The following is a 26,402-nucleotide window of genomic DNA, read 5'->3' as shown; positions in this document are numbered from 1 at the left end:
GTCGAATCCCCAACCTCTAGTCCACTAGGGAAACCCTGTGTATTTTGTTTGACTGGGTTTGAATGGGTTATTTTTACATCACTTTTGCAGGGAGAGGGGGGGCACTGCCTTATCCTTACTACTTGGAGATTGAAGTCCAGAGTCCCCATTTGACCTTTGTTGACACCTGAAGGGCTGGGGCTTCTCCTACTGCTGGGCAGACTATCACACTGGTCCCCACTGACACTGCAGGGAATGGGGAAGAGTCTAATGACTGGTCTGTGGGAATGGGCTCTTACCTGGCCTCTCTGACATATCCTAGGGTGGGGTGTCTTGTTACAGTCTCATGAGGTTAGAAGTCTAGTCTTCCCTCTTGGCCTTTGCTGGTGTGGATATGAGTGGCTCCACAGTTTTTCAGTGGGCATTTGGCTAGAGCAGAGTGTTTATTTTCTGTTTAATTTTATTTTGTAGATTACCCCTTTTTTGTGTTTTTGGCTAGATGGCAGACTTTATCAGAGCTTATTTTTTGGTCTACGCATGCTGGTGCTTCCAGGTTGCTGACCTCCCTAGTATCAAGTCTGGGATGTATAAGGTAAAAAGAAAACCCATGAAATTCACTACCATCTTGTTTGTTGGGTCCTAGCCAGTCTGCTTTCTTTTTTCCACCTTTCAGAATTCTTCTTATGTTTGTTCTACATATAATATCCAGGGTTTTCAGTTGTATTTAATGGGAGAAATAGAGAAAAGTATGTCTGTGCCATCTTCTCCCAAACAGAAGTCTTCCTCCAAACAAACAAGTCAACATACAAACATATTGTGTATCTATATATGCTATAGATGTTTAGGAAAAATCCTGAAAAGGGAGCAAAACCACTAATTTGGGGAAATACTCCCAAGTCAAAAAACCTTGAATTGTTTTTTCCTCCCTTCTGTTCTTTGGGGGAAAAGGATCAAAGGTTTTCTAATTGGATTTTGGCAAGGGTGACAGATCTCTTGCCTAGTGGCGCAGATGGTAAAGAATCTGCCTGCAATGCAGGAGACCCAGGTTCAATCTTTGGGTTGGGAAGATCCCCTGGAGAAGGGAATGGAAACCCACTCCAGTATTCTTGCTTGGGAAATTCCATGGACAAAGAAACTTGGTGGGCTACAGTTTGTGAGGTCACAAGAGTTGGACACGACTGAGCAACTAACACACACACACACACACACAAGGGTGACAGACTGAATCCTCCCTGTGTTGCTAAAAATGGTAAGATTCTGCTCCAAGGAGGGATAAAGGGAATATGCACAGTCCTTGTTGCTGTCTGAGAGGAATTCCCTGCTATGTGTCCAGGCGATGGAGTTAGGTATCCAAATGTACATTGGGTTTATACCCAAACCTGAATTGGTAGTGCTGGCTGTATCTAGATTTCATTACTCTGAACACTTTTAAAGCAAAGCGAGCTTTGTCCAGGTATATTAGATGGAGACAGACAAAGCTTAGATGAATCCAGGTTTTCGATTGGCTCCATCTACACAAACAGCTTTCTTCCCTTGCCCAGCTGTCTCCACCACTGATGTCAACTGAAGGAGAAAGGATCATGTGTAAACACGCTCAACAAGCCCTTCCAACTGTACATACGTGAAGGCTGTACCTTCATTTGCATCTTCCAGAGCATGGACATTTCCATTACATTGCATCTTATGTCATCAAAAAACCAAAGAATCAAACCAGATAAGGAAATTCCTCTTTTCCAATTTTTCTCCCAACAAAAAGCAACAAAGTAACTCAACACCTACAAAAGGAATGACATTCACATACCCAAGTGAAGTTGTGAAAGAAATTAGTTGCACCTTGAATGAGACAATAAAAACTAGATAAGATTGTAACTTGTAACATTAGCAGTTGAAGCAAATGGCCTTGGGGAATCCATGACACAGGAGACAGACTTCATCTTTAAAAATGGGTTGAGAGTGTTTGCTTGTGACTGAAACAGCATCATCTTGGGAGTATGCAGGTCCTAAGTTTTGTCTTATCCTCTGTCATTCCCTTCTTCTGCCTTCTATCTTTCCCAGCATCAGGGTCTTTTCAAATGAGTCTGCTCTTTGCATCCAGTGGCCAAAGTATTGGAGTTTCAGCTTCAACATCAGTCCTTCCAATGAATATTCAGATTGATTTCCTTTAGGATGGACCGGTTTGATCTTGCAGTCCAAGGGACTCTCAAGAGTCTTCTCCAACAGCACAGTTCAAAAGCATCAATTCTTCGGTGCTCAGCTTTCTTTATAGTCCAACCCTCACATCCATACATGACTACTGGAAAAACCATAGCCTTAACTAGATAGACCTTTGTTGGCAAAGTAATGTTTCTGCTTTTTAATATGCTATATAGGTTGGTCATAACTTTTCTACCAAGGAGTAAGCGTCTTTTAATTTCATGGCTGCAGTCACCATCTGCAGTGATTTTGGAACCCCCACAAAAAAAGTCTGCCACTGTTTCTCCATCTATTTGCCATGAAGTGTGGGACTGGATGCCATGATCTTTATTTTCTGCATGTTGAGCTTGAAGTCAACTTTTTCACTCTCCTCTTTCACTTTCATCAAGAGGATCTTTAGTTATTCTTCACTTTCTGCCATAAGGGTGGTGTCATCTGCATATCTGAGGTTACTGATATATCTCCCAGCAATCTTGATTCCAGCTTGTGCTTCAACCAGCCCAGCGTTTCTCATGATGTAATGTGCATATAAGTTAAATAAGCAGGGTGACAATATACAGCCTTGACGTACTCCTTTTCCTATTTGGAACCAGTCTGTTGTTCCATGTCCAGTTCTAACTGTTGCTTCCTGACCTGCATACAGGTTTCTCAAGAGGCAGGTCAGGTGGTCTGGGATTCCCATCTCTTCCAGAATTTTCCAGAATTTATTGTGATCCACATAGTCAAAGGCTTTGGCCTAGTCAATAAAGCAGAAATAGATGTTTTTCTGGAACTCTCTTGCTTTTTCTATGATCCAGTGGATGTTGGCAATTTGATCTTTGGTTCCTATGCCTTTTCTAAAACTAGCGTGGACATCTGGAAGATCATGGTTCACATATTGTTGAAGCCTGGCTTCAAGAATTTTGAGCATTACTTTACCAGCGTGTGAGATGAGTGCAATTGTATAGTAGTTTGAGCATTCTTTGGCATTGCTTTTCTTTGGGATTGGAATGAAAACTGAGTTTTTCCAGTCCTGTGGCCACTGCTGAGTTTTCTAAATTTGCTGACATATTGAATGAAGCACTTTCACAGCATCATCTTTTAGGATTTGGAAGAGCTTAACTGGAATTCCATCACCTCCACTAGCTTTGGTCATAGTGATGCTTCCTAAGGCCCACTTGACTTCTCATTCCAGGATGTCGGGCTCTAGGTGAGTGATCACACCATCATGATTATCTGGGTCATGAAGATCTTTTCTGTACAATTCTTCGGTGTATTCTTGCCACCTCTTCTTAATATCTTCTGCTTCTGTTAGGTCCATACCATTTCTGTCCTTTATTGACCCCATTTTTGCATGAAATGTTCCCTTGGTAGCTCTGATTTTCTTGAAGAGATCTCTAGTGTTTCCCATTCCATTGTTTTCCTCTATTTCTTTGCACTGATCACTGAGGAAGGCTTTTTTATCTCTCCTTGTTATCCTTGGGAACTCTGCATTCAAATGGGTATATCTTTCCTTTTCTCCTTTGCTTTTCACTTCTCTTCTTTTCTCAGCTATTTGTAAGGCCTCCTCAGACAGCCATTTTGCTTTTTTGCATTTCTTTTTTTGGGGGATGGTCTTGCTCCCTGTCTCCTGTACAATATCATGAACCTCCGTCCATAGTTCATCATGCACTCTATAAGATCTAGTCCCTTAAATCTATTTTTCATTTCCACTGTATAATTTTTAGCGACTTAATTTAGGGCATATCTGAATGATCTAGTGATTTTCCCTACTTTCTTCAATTTAAGTCTGAGTTTGGCAATAAGGAGTTCATGATCTGAGCCACAGTCAGGTCCTGGGCTTGTTTTTGCTAACTGTATAGAGCTTCTTCCATCTTTGGCTGCAAAGAATATAATCAGTCTGATTTCGGTGTTGGCCATCTGGTGATGTCCATGTGTAGAGTTTTTTCTTGTGTTGTTGGAAGAGGGTGTTTGCTATGAGCAGTGTGTTCTCTTGGTGGAACTCTATTAGCGTTTGCCCTGCTTTATTCTGTACTCCAAGGCCAAATTTGCCTGTTACTGCAGGTGTTTCTTGACTTCTTACTTTTGAATTCCAGTCCCCTGTAATGCAGAGGACATCTTTTTTGGGTGTTAATTCTAGAAGGTCTTGTAGGTCTTCATAGAAACATTCAACTTCAGCTTCTTCAGCATTACTGGTTGGGGCATAGACTTGGATTACCATGCTATTGAATGGTTTGCCTTGAAAATGAACAGAGATCATTCTGTCATTTTTGAGACTGCATCCAAGTACTGCATTTTGGACTCTTGTTTGCTATGATGGCTACTCCATTTCTGTAAGGGATTCTTGACCACAGTAGTAGATATAATGCCATCTGAGTTAAATTCACCCATTCCAGTCCATTTTAGTTCACTGATTCCTAGAATGTCTCTTGCCATCTCCTGTTTGACCACTTCCAATTTGCCTTGATTCATGGATCTAATATTCCAGGTTCCTCTGCAATATTGCTCTTTACAGCATTGGACCTTGCTTCCATCACCAGTCACATCCACAACTGGGTGTTGGTTTTCCTTTGGCTCCGTCTCTTCATTCTTTCTGGATTTGTTTTTCCACTGATCTCCAGTAGCATATTGGACACCTACCGACCTGGGGAGTTCATCTTTCAGTGACCTATCTTTTTGCCTTTTCATACTGTTCATTGGTTTCTCAAGGCAAGAATACTGAAGTGGTTTGCCATTCCCTTCTCCAGTGGACCACATTCTGTCAGACCTCTCCACCATGATTTGTCCATATTGGATGGCCCTGCATGGCAGAGGATGAAATCGTTGGATGGAATCACCGACTCAATGGACATGAGTTTAAGCAAACTCTGGATTTGGTGATGGACAGGGAGACCTGGCATGCTGCAGTCCATGGGGTTGTAAAGATTTGGACATGACTGAGTGACTGAACTTAACTGATTGAATGGAACTGAAGTTTTGTCTTGGTCTCAGATCTCTGATCTTTAAGTACCTGTACAGTGGTTAAAATTTAACCCAGTAATTTTTACCTACCCGAGCCAGTAAATTTGCTTTCCAGATGTATGTATGTATTATAAATTTAAGTGTTTGATGTTTAAGAGAGTCTAATGTATTAACCTTCAATGTGGGAAGTAAAGTTTTATTTATTTATTTATTTTTTATTACAGAGAAGTTTTACTAAATGTTCAAGAAACAGATTATTCTAAATGTCCAGAATGTTTTCCAGATAAATGAAAAGAAAGGAGTATTCTTCCAAAGGATGAATGTAACTTAGAATCAAAATCAAAGACTGTATAGAAAAAAATCATAGGTCAGTCTCACTCATAAACATAGATTAAAAAAATCACAACAAAATTTTGACAGATTTAACAATGAATTTTTAAAAAAAGCATAGTATATACTTATCCCAGAAATGTAAGTTTGGCTCATCACAAATAAATAGAACCAAAAATAGCCAAGATAATTTACCACATAAATTATAGGAGAAACACCTATAGATTATAGGAGAAACATCTCAAAAGATACAGAGAAAGCATTTGATAAATTTCAATACTCATTTGTGGTAAAAAATCTCTAACAAACTAGGTATAGAAAATAAATTTCTTTATCTAATACAAGAGATCAAAAATCTATAATAAAAACACATCCAAAGCTTTTGTTTGAATCACATATAAGATGTATCTGAACTGAACTGAAGGTAGGATATTTAAAGAAGTAAAGTTTTAGACTTGAGATTTTAAGAGGACTAAGATGATTTGAAAAATGTTTATGTGTGATCTATTAGACTTACAAGGTTGACTATGGGTTTAGAAATTTTGCCTATAGGGTTGTGTGAGCTGTCAGGCATATAAAGTGCTTAAAAGGGACTTGCTTGGTAGTTAAGAATCTAACTGCTAATGCAAGGGACATGGTTTTGATACCTGGTCCAGGAAGATTTCTTATGCCTCGGGGCAACTTGCCCTATGTGGCACGACTACTGAAGCCTTCACACCCTAGAGCCTGTACTCCTCAACAAGAGAAGCCACTGCAGAGAGGCCCATGCAACACAGCTAGAGAGTAGCTCCCACTTGCTGAAATTGGAGAAAGCCTGTGAGCAGCAACAAAGACTCAGAACAGCCAAAATTAAATTAAAAAATGTAAAAAGTGCTTTAAAATATGTATTTAAGTGCCATGTAATTTAAAATATTTAAAGAAATAATTGAATTTTTTTCCAAAGGGTAAGTCTAACATAATGCTTAATAGCAGGGATTCTGGGAGCAGGTTTGTAGGTCAGGGATCATTAAACTATGTCCTATTGTCTGTTTCTGTACAGTCTGTAAGCTAAGAATGGATTTGACATTTAAATGGTTGAGAAAAATCAAAAGAAGACTAATATCTTGTGACATTAAAAAATAATATAAAACTCAAACTTCAGTGTCCATAACAAATTTTATGGGGTTATAGTCATTGTTGTTCAGTTGCCAAGTCATGTCCAACTCTTTGCCGCCCCATGAACTGCAGCACTCCAGGCCTCCCTGTCCCTCACCATCTCCCAGAGTTTGCCCAAGTTCATGTCCATTGAATTGGTGATGTCATCCAACTATCTCATCCTCTGTTGCCCTCTTCTCCTTCTGCCCTCAATCTTTCCCAGTATCAGGGTCTTTTCCAATGAGTTGGCTGTTTGCGGCAGGTGGCCAAAGTATTGGAGCTTCAGTTTCAGCATCAGTCCTACCAAAGAGTATTCAGGGTTGATTTCCTTTAAGATTGACTGGTTTGATCTTCCCGCTGTTCAAGGGACTCTCAAGAGTCTTCTCCAACACCACAGTTCAAAAGCATCAATTCTTTGGTTCTCTGCCTTTATTATGGTCCAGCTCTCATACCTGTACATGACTACTGGAAAGACTATATGGACCTTTGTCAGCAAAGTGATGTCTTGGCTTTTTAATACACTGTCTGGGTTTGCCAAGAAACAATAGTCTTTTAATTTCATGGTTGTCACCATCCATAGCCATTCCTTTATGTATCGTCAATGACTGCTTTTATGCTACAACTGAAGAGCTGAATGGTTGTGACAAAGACATATACCTGCCAAGACAAACATATTTTCTGCTTGGCCCTTTACAGATAAACTTTGATGACCCTGGTGGAGGTTCAAACCACAGCTTTGCTACTTACTAGTACAAGCTTGGCATGTCACCTAACTTCTCTGTGCCTCCATTTCCTCATCCGTAAAATGGGGATGATAATAGTTATTATCATGAGAATTAAATAAATAATCAGTATTTGAAAAATGCTTCAGAATAATGCCTGTTGCATAGTAAATACAATGTAATTGTTTAAAAATTGGAGAAAATTTAGCTGTGTGTTTTTGGCCAAGTCTTATTTGTGAAGTGAGACCACAGTTCTTGCTTCATAGGGGTATTAGGCAGATTAGAAGTGTTAATGTACATAAAATGTTTAGTGGGATGCCTGGATTTTAGTAAGAATTCAGTAAACATCAGTAATTATCATTGTTACCATTCTCCTGAAAGTGGCATACATAGTGAGTTATTGCTGCTGCTGCTGCTGCTAAGTCGCTTCAGTTGTGTCCGACTCTGTGCAACCCCATAGACAGCAGCCCATCAGGCTCCCCCGTCCCTGGGATTCTCCAGGCAAGAATACTGGAGTGGGTTGCCAAGCTAATCAGTTACTAAATGCCTAGCAGAGCTGAAGGTTATGTGTGTGCTATTGAATGGTACTGGCATCTGGTTGCCTTGATTTTCTGACATTCTACTGTATCAATGTGTTTTCAGTTAAACATTGTTCTGTCCAGGGATCCTCTTTTTTTTTTTTCTTATTTATTTTTATTCAAGTATGATGGCCTTCCTTGGTGGCTCAGTGGTAAAGAATCCACCTGCCAATGCAGGAGACATGGGTTTGATCCCTGGGTCATGAAGATCCCCTGGAGAAGGAAATGGCAACCCACTCCAGTATTCTTGCCTGGGAAATCCTGTGGACAGAGGAGCCTGGAGGGCTGCAGTCCATGGGGTCGCAGAATCAGACATGACTTAGTGACTAAACAACAATAGCAGCATTGAAGTATAGTTGATTTACAATGCTACTAATTCCTGAGGGATCCTCTTTTTAAAGTATGCACTTTCCAAAGGGGCATCCCTTCCTCCTTGGCATGGTTTAGTTTATTTAGGTACAGGTATTTGCTTTACAGTGGCAGCCTGAGAACAGAGTACAGGCAAGGGTTGGGATCTCTGGTAAAAAGCTAAGGAAAAGGAGAAATTTTGCAGTCTCAGATTTTCCCTGCCATTCTGTTTATCATCAGGGACATGTTTTCACAGCCTTGCCCTTAAGGTCCTGTGGGGCTTCCACCTTTGAATTCTACTGCACAGCCAGGAAGCAAGCGTGGCCCAGGGCGCCACCTGCTGATAACCTTCCTCTCCTGCACCCTAGGCTGGGATGGTACTCTTTTTTTTTTTTTTCCTTTTGGCACAAACTTGTCCTTGCTCAACTGCCCACAGCCCTGCGCACCTCCTGCCCTTCTTCATGACGTCAGGACACCCTGGGACTTGGAGGCCGGTGAGATTTCAGGGTTTGTCTTCCACTGTCCTTGAGGTTTGACACCAGAGTCAATTTTGTGGCAGATGGTGGGACCTGAGGCTTAGTCTGTGATTAAAAATCGTTTCTTGCATCGATAGTTGTGCTTTCCCAGTCTGGGGCCGTGGGAATAGGGTCACCACGGTGACCTTGACAGGTGGCAACGGAGGAAGGAGGAGAGAGAAGTGACTCACTGTGCACCTTCCCTGTAGGTTACCAGCTTGAAGTCTCAGGATGTGTTGAACCCTATTTTAGTCACCGGAATTTGTTGTCATTTTGTACTATTTTCCCCTATACGCAGATGTGGCTGAGGGATTCGGGGGCAGGCCTCTGTTACCATGGAAACTGTGACGCTGTCCTACTAGGGGCAGTTTGGAAGCAGGGAGGCCTGGAAGGCTGGGGAAGTCCCCGGATTTGACCTCCACTAAATGGCAGCCCACTCCAGTGTTCTTGCCTGGAGAATCCCAGGGACAGGAGAGCCTGGTGGGCTTCCGTCTATGGGGTCACACAGAGTCGGACACGACTGAAGTGACTTAGCAGCAGCAGCAGCAGCAGCAGCCGCATTTAGGGCCTTTCTCTAAAACCGAGACCCAGAAAGGGAGGGAACATTCCGGGGTCACAGTGCGCCCCCCGGGAAGAGGCAGAACGATCTGAGCCCACGATCCGCGTGCCTGGTTTTCCCACAAAACCCAGAAAGCCCTCCTAGCTCCATTCTTATTTGAGATTTCCATCAAATAAGTCCTAGCGTCCACGATCTTTTCGAACGCTCGCCTAGTCGATGCTCCAAGACTTCCCCTTTAAGGCTCTCTTCCCCTTTAAGCCCATGACCCCGCCCATTACGCTGCGCCTCATACTTAAAGCCCCGCCCTCTCCAACAGCTTCCGCAGGGCAGCGGCGGCCGGGACTGTCACTGCCCCTTTAAGCCCGAGCCCCGCCCCTGGCTCCCCGCCCCCTCCGCTCCCGTCCCCTCCGGCCAGCACCAGGTGCCGGGCCTGATCGTGCGGCTCCGCGCGCGGCGGTGAGCTCTGGGCCCCGAGGGCCGCGAGGACACCTTCCTGGTCTCCCCCCGGCCCTTGCGGTGTCCTCGCGGGGCGCGGGGGCGGGGCTTGCGCTGCTACCGGGGCGGGAGAGATGGGGTGCTAGGAGCGCGGGAAGGGTGGGCCAGGACCGGCCGAACAGGGGGAGGGGCCCAGGTGTCTCGGGGGGCGGGAATGGCCCCCCGCGGTGCTCGCCGGCGACAGGGGTGTGGGGGCCCGTACTGACGGCCCCGCGGCGTGCCCCCTCTTCCTTGCCCGGCCGGTGTCCGCGTACAGCTCAGCTGCGGAACCCTGGGTTCCTTGGGGTCCAGGCCCGTCTGTGGGGGTCGGTCGCTGTCCGTCCCGCTGCCTGAGATCGCAGTCGTGGAGGCCGCCGGAGAGGCCCCGGCGGAGCGCGGTAGCCTTTGAGGGGGGCGGCAGGAGGGCACCGGCCCCCACCCTCCTGGCAGAGGTGGGGGCAAGCCGAGAAGGCGCAGTGGCCCGCGGCCAATCACCTGGGACAGACGTCTGCCCGCCTCCCTCAGATCCGGGCAGAGTTGTGGGTTGGGGAAAAGGGTTTGGCTCTTGGACCTCAGTTCCAAACCTCTGCCCATCAGAGAGCCGGCGGTCACCATGGCAATGCGGGAGCTGGTGGAGGCGGAATGTGGGGGTGCCAACCCGCTCATGAAGCTGGCCGGGCACTTCACCCAGGACAAGGCCCTTCGACAGGAGGGCTTGAGGCCCGGCCCCTGGCCTCCAGGAGCCCCAGCCTCGGAGGCGGTGAGTGCTCTTGAGGTGGAAACCCTAGTGGGGACCTGGGATGGAGGGTCCAGATGCACACTTTGGGATAACTGCTTGCTTTATTGTGTTTCAAATAATAGCAGTTACTGCAGAGTCAGCGTTACTGTATTAGGCATTGAACTTTGTATAGAGGAAGGCAACCATTTTATAGATGAAGAAACTGAGGCTCAGAGAAGTTTTGTCACTTGCCCAAGGTCATGTGAATGGAAGAGCTGGAATTTTTACCCAGGGCTGAGTTATGGGTCTGTGATCTTCTGCTGTACCATATCATCACCCTTTCTTTTGTCTTAGGTCTCTAAGCCTTTGGGGGTAGCCTCTGAAGATGAGGTAAACATACCAGTCTTTCCTGTCTCATTTTTTGTTTGCTCACTGTGTTTTTACTTTAAATTTGGCTCACGCGTATTTCAGTCTGCAGACTTCCCTGATCCCATGAGAGTTGCCTCAGCTATCTTGTTTTAGTTTATTCTTTTTTTTTAAAACTTATTTGTTTTTTAATTGAAGGGTAATTGCTTTACAGAATTTTGTCGTTTTACGGGTTCTTTGAGCGTTTCAGAATCTATGGGTTCTGTGTTTCCCTTTCCTTGTGTTTGATGTTTGTGTCCCTCATGGGGTGGGCCCCTGTTTCTTGCTGGGTTGGCTTTACCATCTCTCTTCTGACAGTTGGTGGCTGAGTTCCTCCAGGACCAGAATGCACCTCTCGTGTCCCGTGCCCCTCAGACCTTCAAGATGGATGACCTCCTGGCCGAGATGCAGGAGATTGAACAGTCAAACTTTCGCCAGGCACCCCAGAGAGGTGGGTCCAGAGTCTGGTGTTAGGGAGGGGAATCACCGTTTTCTGTGCAGATGGGGACAAGGGGGTTTTGTATTTGGAAGCCGCTGATATTGGGGAACTGAGTTACAGAAGGAGACAGATAGAGTGTTTTCACGTGTACTCAGGGCTTCCCTGGTGGCTCAGACGGTAAAGAATGTGCCTGCCAATGCAGGAGTCGCAGGTTTGATTCCTGGATCTGGAAGATCCCCTGGAGGAGGAAATGGCAACCTACTCCAATATTCTTGCCTGGAGACTCCCATGGACAGAGAAACCTGGTGGGCTACAGTCCATGGGGTTGCAAAGAGTCGGACATGACTTAGAGACTAAACAAGAGCAACAGGGTTCCTGAGGCCTGATGGAATGATGTGTATTTTCCTCAGTTCTCTCTCTGTCTTTCTTTGAAGCTCCTGGTGTGGCAGACTTGGCCTTGTCCGAGAACTGGGCCCAGGAGTTTCTCGCAGCTGGAGATGCTGTGGATGTCACTCAGGAGTATAATGAGACTGACTGGTCCCAAGAGTTCATCTCTGAAGTTACAGGTGAGGCTTGTCATGGGAAAATCTAAAATGGTTCCTATGATGCAGTGTTCTACACTGTTATCCTCATTCATGTTTTTTTTTTTTTTTTAACCCTCATTCATTTTAAGATACAGAGTGATTTCAGCTGCTTATGACCTTCCTGAACTCTTGACTCTTCTATAGCACACTGAACCAGATTTCTCTTAGATGGTAATAGGGAATTGAAACTTATATTATGCAGAGGAGTGGGTTTGAACTGGTTAAGAGACTGTGAGGAAAGAGAGAACACGAGGAGTTAGGTTTTCTTTTTTGTTACCTGGAACTTTATTATTGTAGTTTGGTGGAGAGGATCCTCGGATTGAATGGGTGGCAGTGTTGCCTAGGAAGAAAGAGCTGTTCACGGCATCCCTGGGTATTTTGGCATTAAGTCATCCTGAGAACGAGTTTGGAGGCTTGGAAAGTGGGATTGTAGAGTTCAGAGGCCTGAAGTGTATGGTCTTGGTGATGATAATAAAAATTAATAATATTAGCTAATGTTTACTTTGCCATGAGCTAGGCTTTGTTTTAGTGCTTTAAATGCATTGTCCATTTAATCTCCCTGAAAACCCTTAAGGTTGTTAACGATTTTATTCTTAGTATATAGGTAAGAAAACTGAGGCTGAGGGATTAAGTAATTTGCCCAAGGAATCACGGCTTTGTAAGTGGTGGAGTTGGAATTTGACTCTGAGTTTGAATGATTCCAGAATTGGTGGGCTTACCCATTATGCTGTACTGCCAGGCCTGCATCTTGAGCTCTTCAGGGTCCTAGCCTAATTTTCCATCTTTGAGTTGTCCGAGGTCATCACACCCTGTGGGACTGCTTCTTCTCTCCTCAGCCTGTCTGATGACAGGCCTGAGCAAGGGTCTTCTCTTCAGAGCTTTGCTCTTCCTGATTGCTCTCAAAGTGAGCACTGTTTGGCTATTTCCATTTAAGAAATTAAGAATAGCAAGAGAGAAAAAGGGAGAAAGTCACAAAGATTCTGGCCTCTCAGGGTCCTCCTGTCATCATAGTTACTGAATTTTCATGACACGATTAATGACCTAATGGGTACCTCCCGCCCCCAATCATTTTTATTCTCCTAAAGATAGGCCTTCCTCTACGCATAGGAGAAAACCCCCAAAATCTAGCAACTAAAATAAAATAAAACTGCTGGTTTCTTTTATCACGACTCCCTTCCCTCTTTTAAATTGGAGTTTAAGGAAGAACGGTGGGTGTTCTTGGTTTCTGGGAACTTTATATTCTCAAAGCCAGTTGAGCTTCACAGTGACACACAAGGTAGATACTCCGCCTGCATTTTATAGACACAGAAATTGAGTTTTGAAAAGGTTAATATTTTGTCTGAAATCATTCAGTAACAGAGATGATATTCACACTTATGTCTGACTCCAGACTCTGTACTTAGAACCATTACACTATCATTGAGAATCTTCTTTGGAATTGCCCCAACTGGAAAATCTGAGCTTTCACCACAAAGTTCCCTCTACCCGGCTAGTACTCGCCTTTTTGTACAAACCTTAGCTTTAAGTGCCCTCTCTTATTACAGAGATACTTCTGTTATAACTCATGAGCATCAGTCATTTTTGATAACTCAGGATGAGTTTTTTGTTATTATTGATGAGATTTTTGTTATTACAATTACTCAAGTGCTCGGAGCCATTGAAATCTTCCTTATCCTGTAAATGAAGAACTACTTTAGAAAAATGTGTTGGACCTGTCTTACGTGTTAAATTCTCTTTGGGAGATCTCTCTCTTCCTCCTCTTGTTTCCTGGAGGCAAGGATGTGGAAAACTGGAAAGGAAAGTTGAGCTATGTGGGATCTATCTATGTAAATCTATGTAAATGCCCTGTTGCAGTAATATATTGCTTTGTATGTAGTGGCCCTTCAGGATTTATTGAGTGAAAGAGTTGAGATCTGGCAGAAAGAACTAGAGGGAACTGACTTCCTAGTACAGTCCTTTGTGGTATCTGCAGAGGTTTGGTTTCAGGACCGCTGTGGATGCGCAAGTCCTTTGTATAAAATTGCATTATATTTGCATAGAACCTAACCTCCCATATGCTTTAAATCTTTGGATTAATTGTAATATCTAATACAGTGCCAATGCTTTGTAAATAGTCGCCAGCATGGGACAAACTCACGTTTTACTTTTTGGGACTTTTTGTAATTCCCCTGCCCCACTCCTTCTGAATATTTTCCATCTGTAATTGGTTGACTCCATGTACGTGGAATCCCTGGACACTAACCTCATAGCATTTATGGCTGATATTTTCAGAGTAGTGACATAGCCTGTTTCTTTGTGGATAAGTAGACTTCAAGTTGAGAGAAGGTTATATTCTTTAAATCTTTATTATTTTTAAGTCCCCATTGTAAGGATTCCAGAATCTAGTTTAAAAGGAAACCGTTTTTTCTTGTTTTAATGTTGTATTTGGAAATATAGTTCCTATGGAAGTGGCAAAAAACATGTACAGAAAGTTTCTGTTTGTCTTTCCCTCTGTTTTCGCCATTGGTCATATTTTGCATTTGTTTGTTATGTACAGTATCAAAATCAGAAAATTGCCATGATCCATGTATCTCATTAGATTTCACCAGTTTTACGTACTTTTATATGTGTGTTTATAGTTTCATGTAGTTTTATCACATGCAGATTTGTGTAACTATCACTGCAGGATCAAGGTTCAGAATTATTCCATTACCACATGAAGCTCATTTTTTAGTCTGACGTATTTCCTGATGGAACTCCAACCTTCCCCCCTTATTGACAATCTTCTGGGCCAAATAACTATCCATCTTGTGACTGCTCAGCTCTGGAGAAGAGAAACATCTTTAAGGGGTTTTGAGTTTAGACTGCCTCAGGTAACATGGTGTGTGGGGTTTACGTGAGAGTCATGAGAGATAAACCTGCCCTTTCATAGGAAGACTGGTGGCCAGAATTAGCAGATGGTGATTGGCGATAGATCTCCCCTTGATGGCAGCAGAAAGGCTGTGGAATAAAAGGAATAACAATCTCATTATGATGTTTCCACTTTTGTGTGTCTTTGCCTTGAGCAGACAGGAATGATGATAGTAGCTGATACTTGTTACTCTGTGCTTTACCCTGGCATTATCCCATCTGGTCTTCACAAGAATCCTGGTGAGGAAGCTATTATTATCTCTGTTTCACAGATAAGGACTTAGAAACTTAGGGGGTTGACTGATTCGTGGGGAGGGAGTCGTGGGGCAGGAGATGCACAGTGAATCAGTGATAGAGTTGGGATCTGAGTGCAGGTAGGCTGACCCTAGAACCTGCCTTCTTTCTTTCTTTTTATTTTTTTAATTTAATGAATTAATTTGGCTGTGTCAGGTCTTAGTTGCGGCACACAGGCTTCTCTCTGGTCGTATCAAGAGGGCTCCAGAGGGCGGGGTCTGTAGTTGTGGCATGTGGGCTTAGTTGCCGTGCAGAGTGTGGGATCTTTGTTTCCCGAATCAGGGATCAAACCTGTGTCTCCTGCGTTGGAAGGCGGATTCTTAATGGCCCACTCGGGAAGGCCCTAGAACCTGCCTCTGGACCACTGTGTTATTTAGCAGATGTGGAAACTTCCATCGGTAGAGGTAGGCAATTCTGAGTTTTTGACTGTTGAGTTCACGTTCATGTTTCTAGATGAAATGAACACACACCGAGAATTGATGTGAGGTGGAGGCTCTGAGTCAGATGTCTGGTATCTAGGTTAGGTTGCTGGGTATCACTCTAGGATCTCCTGACTTTGGATAGTCCCTCCCACTCAGCAGGCCTTAGTTCCTTCAATCTCACAGGCAAGGAGATGGATCTGGTTTTCTATAAGATTTTCTCAAAAAGCATTGAAGGCCAGGTAGTATTCTTTTGATTATTTTATTTTACATCCTTTGTTGGAGTAGATTCCCAGTGCCAGAAAATCCTGAATCTCATGGTCAGTATGGTTAAATACCAAATTATGGCTCTTTGATGATGATGCATTGCTGGGATTTTTTTTTTTTTTTACCTTAACTTCTTGTCCATTGTAGTCTGGATCATTTTGTATTTTTTCTGTTACTTCTTGTCCTGTAAGGGAGGATTGCACAGAACTGGTGTTCTCTGTATCTGTGGCCAGAATATGCTTTTGCGAAACACTCCAGCTGAAAGCATGACTGGAGGTTGAGGAGAAGGGACTGGTTATTCTTCAACAGAACAGGATAGGGATATTAGGCATTTCCTTGTTAGGTCTCCAGACTTGAGCCAACAGTCTAGCTGGGGCAAAGGAAGGAGAAATGTTGCCTATAAAAGCCAGTGAGGGAAATCAGGATATAAATGTTAGGAGCTTTTGAAATTAAGAGACCAAGTCCATGATCAGAAAAGTTGTCAACCGTATCTTTCATTTTATTGCTGATTAGTTACTCATTATTTATAATTAGGTGATAATCTGTGAGTCTTGATTTTTTTTTTTTCTTTTTCAGATGTTGGCATTGTTTTCTCAGATGTTGAGATTAGCTTGTTGAAATTATTCAGACAGAGTGTCCGTTCAGTGGAATAGAAAGTTCTGTTATAAATCAGTACTGAGGTCAACTTGCCTCCTTGGTGTTAAAAGTGGTGACAGAGCTTCAAAAGACAGGGTGATCATGTGTAAGGGCAAGAGGGCAGAGCCGAAGGAAAGAAGACCACAAGCCCATCATTCACTTCGTGTACTAATTCCTTCAGTTCAGTTCAGTCGCTCAGTTGTGTCCGACTCTTTGTGACCCCATGAATCACAGCACGCCAGGCCTCCCTGTCCTTAGGGCCCTTTAAATCCTTTAATCTGTCTCTCTCTCTCTCTCTATTTCTGGCCTCACAATAGTAAAGAGCAAAGTCCTGCAGGTTGAGAAAAGTTCAGCAGCCTCATTTGTTATGTTTATTCTGAGATTGCCTTGGTGCAACCTTTGTCATGAGAGCTTCTGAGACAATTTCTGGAATTAGACTGAAAAACGTAGCTCTCAAAACCAGTCTGAAGTGACGGAAGTCAGAATAGTGTTTATCCCGGGTGGAGCGGTGGTGGAGGCCTGCAAGAAGCCGCAAGGGAACTGGAGATGGTCCGTGCTGTGGTTGGGAGTGTGTTCATAGGTAGAAATGAATGAAGCAGCACACCTAAATCTGGCTCACTCTACATACTTTCATGTTTGTATGTTACATCTCAAAAAAACAAGATCCAGTGGGCAGAGTGGACCCATGCATCCTGCTCCTCAGATTCTCTGGGTGGTTCATTATGTTGGGATTAAATACGAGCCTCCTGTGACCTGGGGGTCATGAACTGTATAGACAGAGGACAGACAGAGGCTTGATTACGGAGTGGGAGTGCCCATGTCTCCCCGGTCCCCAAGCCGGAGGCCCGACACCTGCTGTCTCAGTGAGTGCTCTTGTATTTCAAACAAAAAGAGTTTGGTCCATACCCCTCTCCTGAGCCGCCTCATTTGGTCTCTGTCCCCAGCTCAGTACACTTGTCCCCCAGGCCCCTGGGGAGTAGTTGGATATTGAAAACTTGGTAATGTTTTCTTCTGACCAGGGGTGTCTGTGGGATTCTGCCTTGACTTGGTTCATATTCTCCCCTCCCTGCTCCCTTGCCGACTGCCCATCTCTCTGCTCCTTGCAGATCCTTTGTCCGTGTCCCCGGCCCGCTGGGCTGAGGAGTACCTGGAGCAGTCAGAGGAGAAGCTGTGGCTGGGAGAGTCGGAGGGAACGGCTGCCGCTGATCGCTGGTGAGTCCAGCCTCTTCTCTCTGGATGGGCCCCATGGAACGAACGTTGGACAGTCCCCTCCCTCAACCCCCTGTGTGCTCCCGTGCCCCACCAAGCTCCTCCATCCTCATCCTCAAACCTACTTGCAGCCCCTTCATTGCCTGCTCTAAGGCTTCCACTTGTACTATTACCCAGTTCATTTATGTCTCAAATGTAATTGAATCAAGAACCCTAACTGTTGTACCAAGAATTCATAGCTTTATCTGACGCACCTGTTTCCCTTAATTTGGAGCCTGCTACTGTCTGTTCGTTCTCTCTGTCCCAAAGATGGTTTGGGGAAGAGAGAGGTAGAAGCACGTAGTTAGTGCTCTGCCCCTCCTGCTCAGAGGTCCTTCTTTAATGTAAAGTGGAATCCGTAGGAGTATGGTCACCCTCTTTGTTCCCCGATGAGAACTCTTCAACTTCCTCGGGCGGGGAGTGGGGAATGGCGAGGGCAAGGTAGCGGCAGACCCACAAGTACAGTTAGTGCGTCCTCGCCTGTTCCAGGTATGATGAATACCAGCCTGAGGAGGACCTGCAGCACACAGCCAGTGACTTTGTGGCCAAGGTGGATGACCCCAAGCTGGCTAACTCTGAGGTGAGCCGCATCTCACCACCACTGCTTCATCTGAGAAGTCAGGAGAACCCTTCCCTTACCCCTGTTTAGTTTAAAGAGAAAGAGCTGGGACCCGGGGTCCACTCCTTCCTCTGTGGGGAGCAGAGACTTAGGGCCCTGCCTCTTCCCCAAGTCTTCTTGTCCCCACTTCCTTCCCTGCTAACCTTCTGTCTTTTCTGTGCCTTCTCCCATCTTTAGAGCCAGAGATGCCCCTCTCTTTGCTCTCTGCTTTTGTCAGGGTCCTTAGCGTATCTTGTCTGCAGCTAGAGGTGGTCCTCAGGGGGAGGGGTCAGTGCAGGCTCCTCTGGGCATGGTCGAGAGGGCACACCTGCAAGTCCTCTCCCAAGTGGCCTGTGTGTGTCTCTGTGCCCCAGTTCCTGAAATTCGTGCGGCAGATTGGCGAGGGGCAGGTGTCCCTGGAGTCCGGAGCAGGGTCAGGCCGAGCTCAGGCAGAGCAGTGGGCAGCTGAGTTTATTCAGCAGCAGGTAGGCTCCTATCACCTCCCAGCCCCACCTTGGAGCTGCTGGTGCCCCCAGCCGTGGGCTCAGGGGTCCCAAAGGGTGAAGGGAACCTATTGCCAGCTTGTTTGGTAGCATCCAGGTCCTTCATGGGCGGGAAAGAGATTCTGAGAATGTTCTTCTCAGAAGTGCCCAGGTTGGTGGTGTCTAATGGGTGTTCATTGGGTGTTTAGTGGGTAGAAAATCGGTGGTGGTGCTATGACCAGCGTGCTTTGTTACAGGGCACGTCAGAAGCCTGGGTTGACCAGTTCACAAGACCAGTAAACACGTCTGCCCTCGATATGGAGTTTGAACGAGCCAAGTCGGCCATAGAGGTGAGAACACCTGGCGAAGTGTGACCAGGCCAGGAGGAAATGCTTCTGTGGAGAGAGTGGACGTCCCAGCATCAGAGATGACGGACATTGTATTTCATAATGTTTTGGATTATCTGTGTCAGAATTACTTGGGATGGGGTATGAATGTGAGTGATAGTCACTCAGTCGTGTCTGACTCTTTGTGACTACATGGATTGTAGCCTGCCACGCTCCTCTGTCCATGGAATTCTCCAGGCAGGAATACTGGAGTGGGTTGCCATTTCCTTTGCCATGGGATGGTGTGGGTGCCTGTCAGAAACACCAGTTCCTGGGCCTCCTAGACCACTGAGTCAGGATCTGAGAACAGCATCTGGGAAGAGCAGCAAAGGAAAACTTTTCGGTGATCTGAGACATGTGGGAAAGGAAGAGCTACTGCCACAGGGAGCCCATCGTAGTGGCACTCAGAGCGGGGCGGGGCGGTCATAATGGACCTTCTTCCCTATTTGCCCTCCCTCCCTTACAGTCTGATGTCGATTTCTGGGACAAGTTGCAGGCAGAGTTGGAGGAGATGGCAAAACGTGACGCTGAGGCCCACCCCTGGCTCTCTGACCATGACGACCTCACATCCGCTTCCTATGACAAGGTGAAAAGTGGCTGTTTTCACATTGCAGGGTTTCCTTCTTTTATTGTCTCTCTTTTAATCCTGAATTTGAAGGGTACCCACATTTAAGTAATCATTTTCTTGAGCCCCCTTCCATGAAAAGGAAGCCTGGATTACTCCCTAGCAGGCTAAGTCACTTCAGTGGTGTCCAACTCTTTGCGGCCCCATGGACTGTAGCCTGCCAGGATCCTCTGTCCATGGGATTCTCCAGGCAAGAATACTGGAGTGGGTAGCCATTCCCTTCTCCAGGGGATCTTCCCAACTCAGGGATTGAACCTGTGTCTTTTAAATCTCCTGCTTTGGCATGTGGGTTCTTTACTATTAGGGTCACTCCGTGTTCTTCTCCAATCATTGAAAGTATTCTTTATTTTTAGGATATAAAAATTAATAATAAAAACAATAATAAATGACATAGTTCCTGAAATAGAGGTTTCATGAAATAGAGGTTTCATTCTTAGCATGATGCGTTAAGAGCACAGAAGAAGGAGCTGTGCTCTGGAGGTTGGTTGAAAGCATTTTAAAAACATTGATAGCTCCTTTGGTAGAAAATGTTAGGTAGTAGGCCATCTCTGCCCTCTTAGTATCTATTTACTTATTGTTTTAAAAAATTAATTTATTCTTTTGGCCACTCTGCAGGGCACATGGGATCTTAGTTCCCCGACCAGGTCCCCTGCACTGGGAGGCAGACTCTCAACCTCTGGACTGCCAGGGAAGTCCCCGTTTTTAGATTCTTGAACCCTGTTTTGACATCATTGATACCTTGGGTGGGATATTGCAAAATTAGGATTAGAAACATTTGAATTAATGTTCCACAAAAATAAGCTAAACTTTATTTTCACATATGAACAATCCAGGTTTTATCTGCCTTTTGCTGTTATTGAATTATATGTCAGTAGTATGTTTTTTTTTTTTTTTTCTAGATGTGGCTCTGACTCTGTCAAGTAAATTCATGGGTCTCTGAATGTAAATTTTTTTATTCGTCGTCCTTAAATTTGCAAGACTGCTATACCTTGAGCAGCTATTGTAGACTGTTAAAATGAAGGAGAAAATTCTATGATGGGATACACTCTACTTAGTAGTGATCCTGTTTTTGCAGTATGAACCTATGAAAGTTTGAGCAGACCAGACAATGGATCAGGCCTAATGATTAGACTTTTTAGGCTGCAACAGTGATCCCAAGCTTATCTTGCATCTTGTAGGTTGTTATGGGCTTCCCTGGTGGCTCAGACAGTAAAGAATCTGCCTGCGATGCAGGAGAACCAGGCTTGATCCCTGCATAGGGAAGATCCCTGGAGAAGGGAATGGCTGCCCACTCCAATATTCTTGCCTGGAGAATCCCATGGACAGAGGAGCCTGGTGGGCTACAGTCCATGGGGTCACACAGAATTGGACACGACTTAGTGACTGAGCAACAACAACATCCCAAGTCCATCTCCTGTATGTTGTATTTCTTAAAATGCCATTGTAATTATTTTTTATCTGTCACAAACAATTTGCATCTGATGGCTTCCAGTGGTTTAGAACTTTGCTGGCAGGATTTGAGCATTTCTGGTTCTTGAGCTCTTTCACAATGATAGTGAAGAAGGGCCTCATCTATGTCCTTATTTCGTAGTTTTATTCTGGTTTGTCCTTCAAAAAGGGCCTTGCCCTGTGTTTTGCATCTTGTTTTCATTCTGGTGTGTTGTTTTGTGGTGGTGACCCCTGCTTTCCTCAAAGGAGTGTTTTGTTCCCTTGTCACAGTCACATGCTTACCTGGAATCCAGTTTACCTCACACCTCTCTGCTGCGTGGATGGCCCTGGGACAGGACTCAGCACAATAGCATCCTAACCCCTCAAATGAGAACACCTCCGCTAGAACAGAATGTGACTCTGAAGCCTTTTCTGCCCTCAGGATTTTGGAATTTAGCTTTCACTTACTATCAGATACAGATTAATGCTAATAACTTTTCAGAATGAAACTGGAGAATAAATTAAGTTTTTCAAAGTGCTCGAACACATACTATCCTGTCAGTGCGCACAGGACTCTGTGAGCTGGGTGAGAGTTGCATTTGAATAGCAGAGCCTCAGATACCATTTCCTTTATATATTATCTCACTATTGCAAGATAACAAGAAATGCCCTTTGAATAGTTAAAGAGAGCTTATCTCATACCCTAAGCAGATCCTGTGAAGAAATGTGCTCTGTCCAGTGCTGAGGAGTCAAGGATGTGGAAATAGCAGCCGATAAAGACTTCCTAAAAATAAGTTTAATTGCAGTGTGGATCAGTTTGCCAGGCTTTCCAGCTGCTGGGAGCAGGGTAGCAGTGTGGGCCCGGCGCGGGGTGACTTCACTGTGGTCGCGAACAGTCTCTTTCGTGACACAGAGGGTTTGCCAGCGTTTCCCCGGATCCCTTGTGGAGGCCCTCCGCTTCCTCTCCGCGTCTTGGTTGCCTGCTTCATGGTGGCTACCTCTGAGATCGCTCCCTCTGAGACTGGCTCTCACCTGGCTCCTCTTCCTTGTAGGGGTACCACTTTGAGGAGGAGAACCCCCTGCGGGACCACCCCCAGCCTTTTGAGGAGGGGCTGCGGCGGCTCCAGGAGGGGGACCTGCCCAACGCCGTGCTGCTCTTCGAGGCGGCCGTGCAGCAGGACCCCAAGCACATGGAAGTGAGCGGCTCCTCCTTCTGAGCTGATTAGAGAGGGCTCCGCCAGTCTTGAGGGAGGGCCCGAGGCCGGTAGTGCACAAGGCTTAGGGTCTGGGTGACGGCCTGGGGTGGGGGCCTGGGAGTGAGATGGTGAGTCTGTGGGGAGCCAGAGGAAGGGACGATGAATACCCAGGTGATGAAATCCGGCACCTTCTCTCTAGGCTTGGCAGTATCTGGGGACCACACAGGCAGAGAACGAGCAAGAACTTTTAGCCATCAGCGCGCTGCGGAAGTGAGTACTCTGGAGAGGGGGCGTGAGTGGGGAGGGGCGAGGTGGTCTTGGAGCTCTGCAAGCAGCGTTTGGAATGACAGGTCCTGGCCTTCTCTCTGGCCACTAACGAGTGTTTTCTCATGATGAAACTCTAAGGTTTGGAGTGAACTTGGGAATAACTGTCTCCATTCCCTCCCCAGCTTTTGGTTTTATTTGGGGGACCCTGGCTGGTTCCTTAGCTGCTGAAATGTCACCTTTCTCAGACCTGTGACTTTATTAATAACCCACCAGTAGGGGATTCCTCTGCATCTGAATGGAGGGAGTTGGCAAGTAACTCTTGGCTTGGATTGCAGGGTGCCGCTGCTAAAACCAGCCCCGTCCCTCTCGGTCCAAACAGGTGCCTAGAGCTAAAGCCAGACAACCGGACGGCCCTGATGGCACTGGCTGTGAGCTTCACCAATGAGTCCCTGCAGCGGCAGGCCTGTGAGACCCTACGAGACTGGCTACGCTACACGCCTGCCTATGCCCACCTGGTGGCATCCAGGGAGGAGGAGGCCGGTGGGGTGGGCCTGGGCTCCAGCAAGCGCATCCTGGGGTCCCTATTGTCCGAGTGAGTGGCGGGCTCCTGGTGTGGCGGGTGGTGACCAGGGAGAGGGAGGAGCTGGACAGTGGAAGTTGGGATAGATTGCCGCTCAGTTCTGGGGGGATGGGAGACTTGGGGTTGGAAGGAAGGAAGGGTGCAGGTGGACGGATGCATCGTGGGTTAGTGAAGGGAGCACTGGGAATAGAGACGCATCCACCCACCTGCCCGTCTGCATCTTTGTCTTCCCCACCCAGCTCCCTGTTTCTTGAGGTGAAAGAGCTCTTCCTGGCGGCTGTGCGCCTGGACCCGACATCCATCGACCCTGGCGTTCAGTGTGGCCTGGGGGTCCTCTTCAACCTGAGCGGGGAGTATGACAAGGCGGTGGACTGCTTCACCGCTGCGCTCAGCGTCCGCCCCGACGTGAGCGTCTGGGGAGGAGGGGAGAGAGGCCCTGACTCCGTGCCCCAGGGAGGAGTCATTTGTTGGGACCTTCAGTGTCACGGGGTGTTTCCTTCCAGTTCTGCGTTCTGGTTTCCTCGGGAGAATTGGGAGGGGAAGGGCGGGAGTCCAAGCTCACCCGGGCTTGGCGGAGTCTGTGGGGGTTAGTGGTTATGTCATGACCTGTGGAGACAGGAATGGGATCGTAACATGCTAAAGAAATAGAGTGGGGAACCAGGGGAGTTGGGGCAGAGTTGGATATGAGCCTGGCTGGTGTTTCTAACCCTTGGCCATCCCTGTCTTAGGACTATTTGCTGTGGAATAAGCTAGGGGCCACCCTGGCCAATGGAAACCAGAGTGAAGAAGCAGTAGCTGCATACCGCCGGGCCCTTGAGCTCCAGCCTGGCTATATCCGGTCCCGCTACAACCTGGGCATCAGCTGTATCAACCTTGGGGCCCACCGGTAAGAGTGTCTGCCGAGGAGGGAGTGAGTGAACAAGTGAATGAGTGAGTGAGTGAATGAATTAACTCCTCCCTGCCCTGGGCCCTGGCTCCTTCTCCTCTGACCTGTTACTTGACCACCAGGCCCAGCTTGCTTTCTCCCCTCGCCCACTGACCTGCCTCCTTCCCTGGGTTGTCCTCTCACCAGCTCTCATGCTTCTGCCCTACAGGGAGGCTGTGGAGCACTTTCTGGAGGCCCTGAACATGCAGAGGAAGAGCCGGGGCCCTCGGGGTGAAGGGGGCGCCATGTCAGAGAATATCTGGAGCACCCTGCGTCTGGCCTTGTCCATGTTAGGCCAGAGCGATGCCTACAGGGCAGCCGATGCCCGGGACCTGCCCACCCTCCTGGCGATGTTTGGCCTGCCCCAGTGACAGTGGGATGGGCTGCCCTGCGAGTGTCTGCTTGGAGGGGTCCCTGCTCTGGACATGATTCCCTCTCCCCAAATGGGCCTACCAAGGGGGCGGGCTGATGACCACAAGCAGTACCACCTCTCAGGGGCCGCCTCCACATAGGGGTGGGTAGTCTGCATTCTAGTTCCTGCATAATTGTAGGAAAAGGAGCCGTGTCATTGAAGCCCTTGGTAATTCAAGGGCTGTCCGTCCAGCTCCCTGTCTGTGCTCATCATGCTCTTTCTTGGTGCTGCTTTTTGGTTAGGACCCAAAGATAGAGGGTAACTGTTGTCATCAGCTGCTGTTTCTGATGGGTCTGCCACATTTGTAACATCTGTCCTCCCCCGACCTTTCCCAGGAATTGATAATCACGCAGCCTCCTCAGGCAGTGGTGTGGGGCAGGTCCTACCGAGCACCTCTGTGATAACCGTGTCTAGGGTGGCATGTGAGATTGAAGTGTAGATCTGGCTCAGCGAAGCCGGGTTTTTAGGGGTGCTTGTGCTTCTGTCATCCTTGGACCTCCCCTGGCTGCAGCTTGGGTTTCCTGGTTGCTGCTGCACAGTGATGGGCATCATTGCGGGAGGGGTCTTCAGGGGCTGCTGGGGTCAGTTGCTGCAGAGTGTTTGGGTGGGGGGATTGGGGAGGAAGGCTTGTTGTGGACTGAGCCTCGAAGGGACCAGATGGGCTCAGGTCCAGGGCTCTGGTCTGGGGCCTGCAGAGGGAGGACAGAGCAGGTGGGACGAGGACTGTCCTGAGTGCGCCCATCCCCTCCACTTAGAACCACCTGCGAGTCAGAATTGAGCCAGCTCTTCTGGAAAGCCAGTTCAGAAATTGCCACCTTGCCAGATCCCCAACAAAGAGGGAGTTCAGCATTACCTTGAGCCTCTGCCTTCCTTCTTCCCATGTACCACCTCCACAGGGGAAGGTGAGCATGGATTCTGCCAGGAGACACACTCACCCCAAAAATGCCTGTGGTGGCCACGAAGCCGCTTGCCTTGTCTTCAGTAGCTAGTGACCAGAGAGATTTTTTTTTTTTTAAACTACCATGGTCCCAAGGTTCCATCCTGAAATTTATTTTTCTTTGTATGAATATGTGTAAATGATTTAAAAAATAAAGCTGTAAAATATTTGTATGAAGAATAAATGAAACTGACTTGGCTTTGAGTCCTGCTATTGGGTGTGCAGTTGATGTGGCAGGAGGGGAGTTGCTGTTTGGATGTTGGTGTTCAACAGTTTTTCTCTCTTCATCTTTCAAATTCTCATTGGAACGTTGATTACCCAGCATCTACCCAGTAATTATTCAGCACCTAATACATGGGAGGTGCATGAATGAGATGGTCAGGGTCCCTGTGTTCATGGTGCTCATGGTTTAGCAGGAGAGACAGGTGCTTAGCAATCATGCATTTTTTACTGTGTTACTTAAATATAGAAAAATACGGGGTACAATATAATTGCTTGGTATTTTTTATTACAGATTATTACATGGAAGATATCAGTAGTCTTTCTCAATGCTTAGGGCAGTGAGATGCCAGCATTTCAATGCTGGCTCCACCGGGTTTTATCAGAAACTAGAGACATATCCAGGTGGGTCTCCATCCTAGGGAAAAATGTTAAAATATGCATATTTATATTTGCAGGTAAATGTCTGCGGCCATGTTAGAATTTGAAATGTCTAAAAGAGAACTGGTTCAGTAATCGAGACGGTAAAATATTATTTAGCTATTTAGTTATATTTAGGGAACAATATCCAATGACAAAGCTAACAATACAATGAGAAAGAAAGGTTAGCAAACTTTTTACAAGTTATCTCAAGAAAATGCATTGAAAAGAAATTCCCAGTATGTTAAATGTGTCA

At 46.2% G+C, this 26,402-nt stretch overlaps 1 protein-coding gene across 5 annotated transcripts; it reads left to right on the top strand.

The window, feature by feature from the left end:
- The first annotated feature begins 8,630 nt into the window (after nt 1-8,630).
- Nucleotides 8,631-25,711, top strand: PEX5 (peroxisomal biogenesis factor 5). 5 transcript variants are annotated; one of them, XM_055395652.2, is made up of 16 exons: nt 8,631-8,718; nt 10,370-10,532; nt 10,845-10,880; nt 11,214-11,346; nt 11,769-11,900; nt 17,530-17,635; nt 18,161-18,251; nt 18,644-18,754; nt 19,009-19,101; nt 19,604-19,723; nt 22,243-22,386; nt 22,586-22,656; nt 23,033-23,245; nt 23,473-23,638; nt 23,962-24,119; nt 24,328-25,711. In XM_055395652.2, exons 2-16 carry the CDS (start codon nt 10,386-10,388, stop codon nt 24,527-24,529), a joined length of 1,923 nt encoding a protein of 640 aa, XP_055251627.1. In that variant the 5' UTR covers nt 8,631-8,718; nt 10,370-10,385; the 3' UTR covers nt 24,530-25,711. The 5 variants fall into 5 exon arrangements, with proteins under 5 accessions (XP_055251627.1, XP_055251628.1, XP_055251626.1 ...); XM_055395653.2 differs by lacking the exon at nt 8,631-8,718 and adding an exon at nt 9,620-9,754 and having other exon boundaries at nt 19,628-19,723; XM_055395651.2 differs by lacking the exon at nt 8,631-8,718 and adding an exon at nt 9,620-9,754.
- The last annotated feature ends 691 nt before the right edge of the window (nt 25,712-26,402 follow it).

The sequence above is a fragment of the Moschus berezovskii genome, chromosome 6, assembly GCF_049115385.1.
Source record: "Moschus berezovskii isolate FMDL1 chromosome 6, NW_MosBer_1.0, whole genome shotgun sequence".
NCBI lineage: Eukaryota > Metazoa > Chordata > Mammalia > Artiodactyla > Moschidae > Moschus > Moschus berezovskii.
The sequence above is the reverse complement of the archived record's forward strand: the minus strand, read 5'-3'. Positions and strand labels throughout refer to the sequence as shown.

Excerpts from the sequence above, each read along its gene's own strand:
- PEX5 (XM_055395652.2), top strand. The coding sequence starts at position 10,386 with ATGGCAATGCGGGAGCTGGTGGAGGCGGAATGTGGGGGTGCCAACCCG. Across the intron at positions 11,901-17,529 it reads GTTCATCTCTGAAGTTACAG|ATCCTTTGTCCGTGTCCCCG; the intron begins GTGAGGCTTGTC and ends TGCTCCTTGCAG. Across the intron at positions 19,724-22,242 it reads CATCCGCTTCCTATGACAAG|GGGTACCACTTTGAGGAGGA; the intron begins GTGAAAAGTGGC and ends TCTTCCTTGTAG.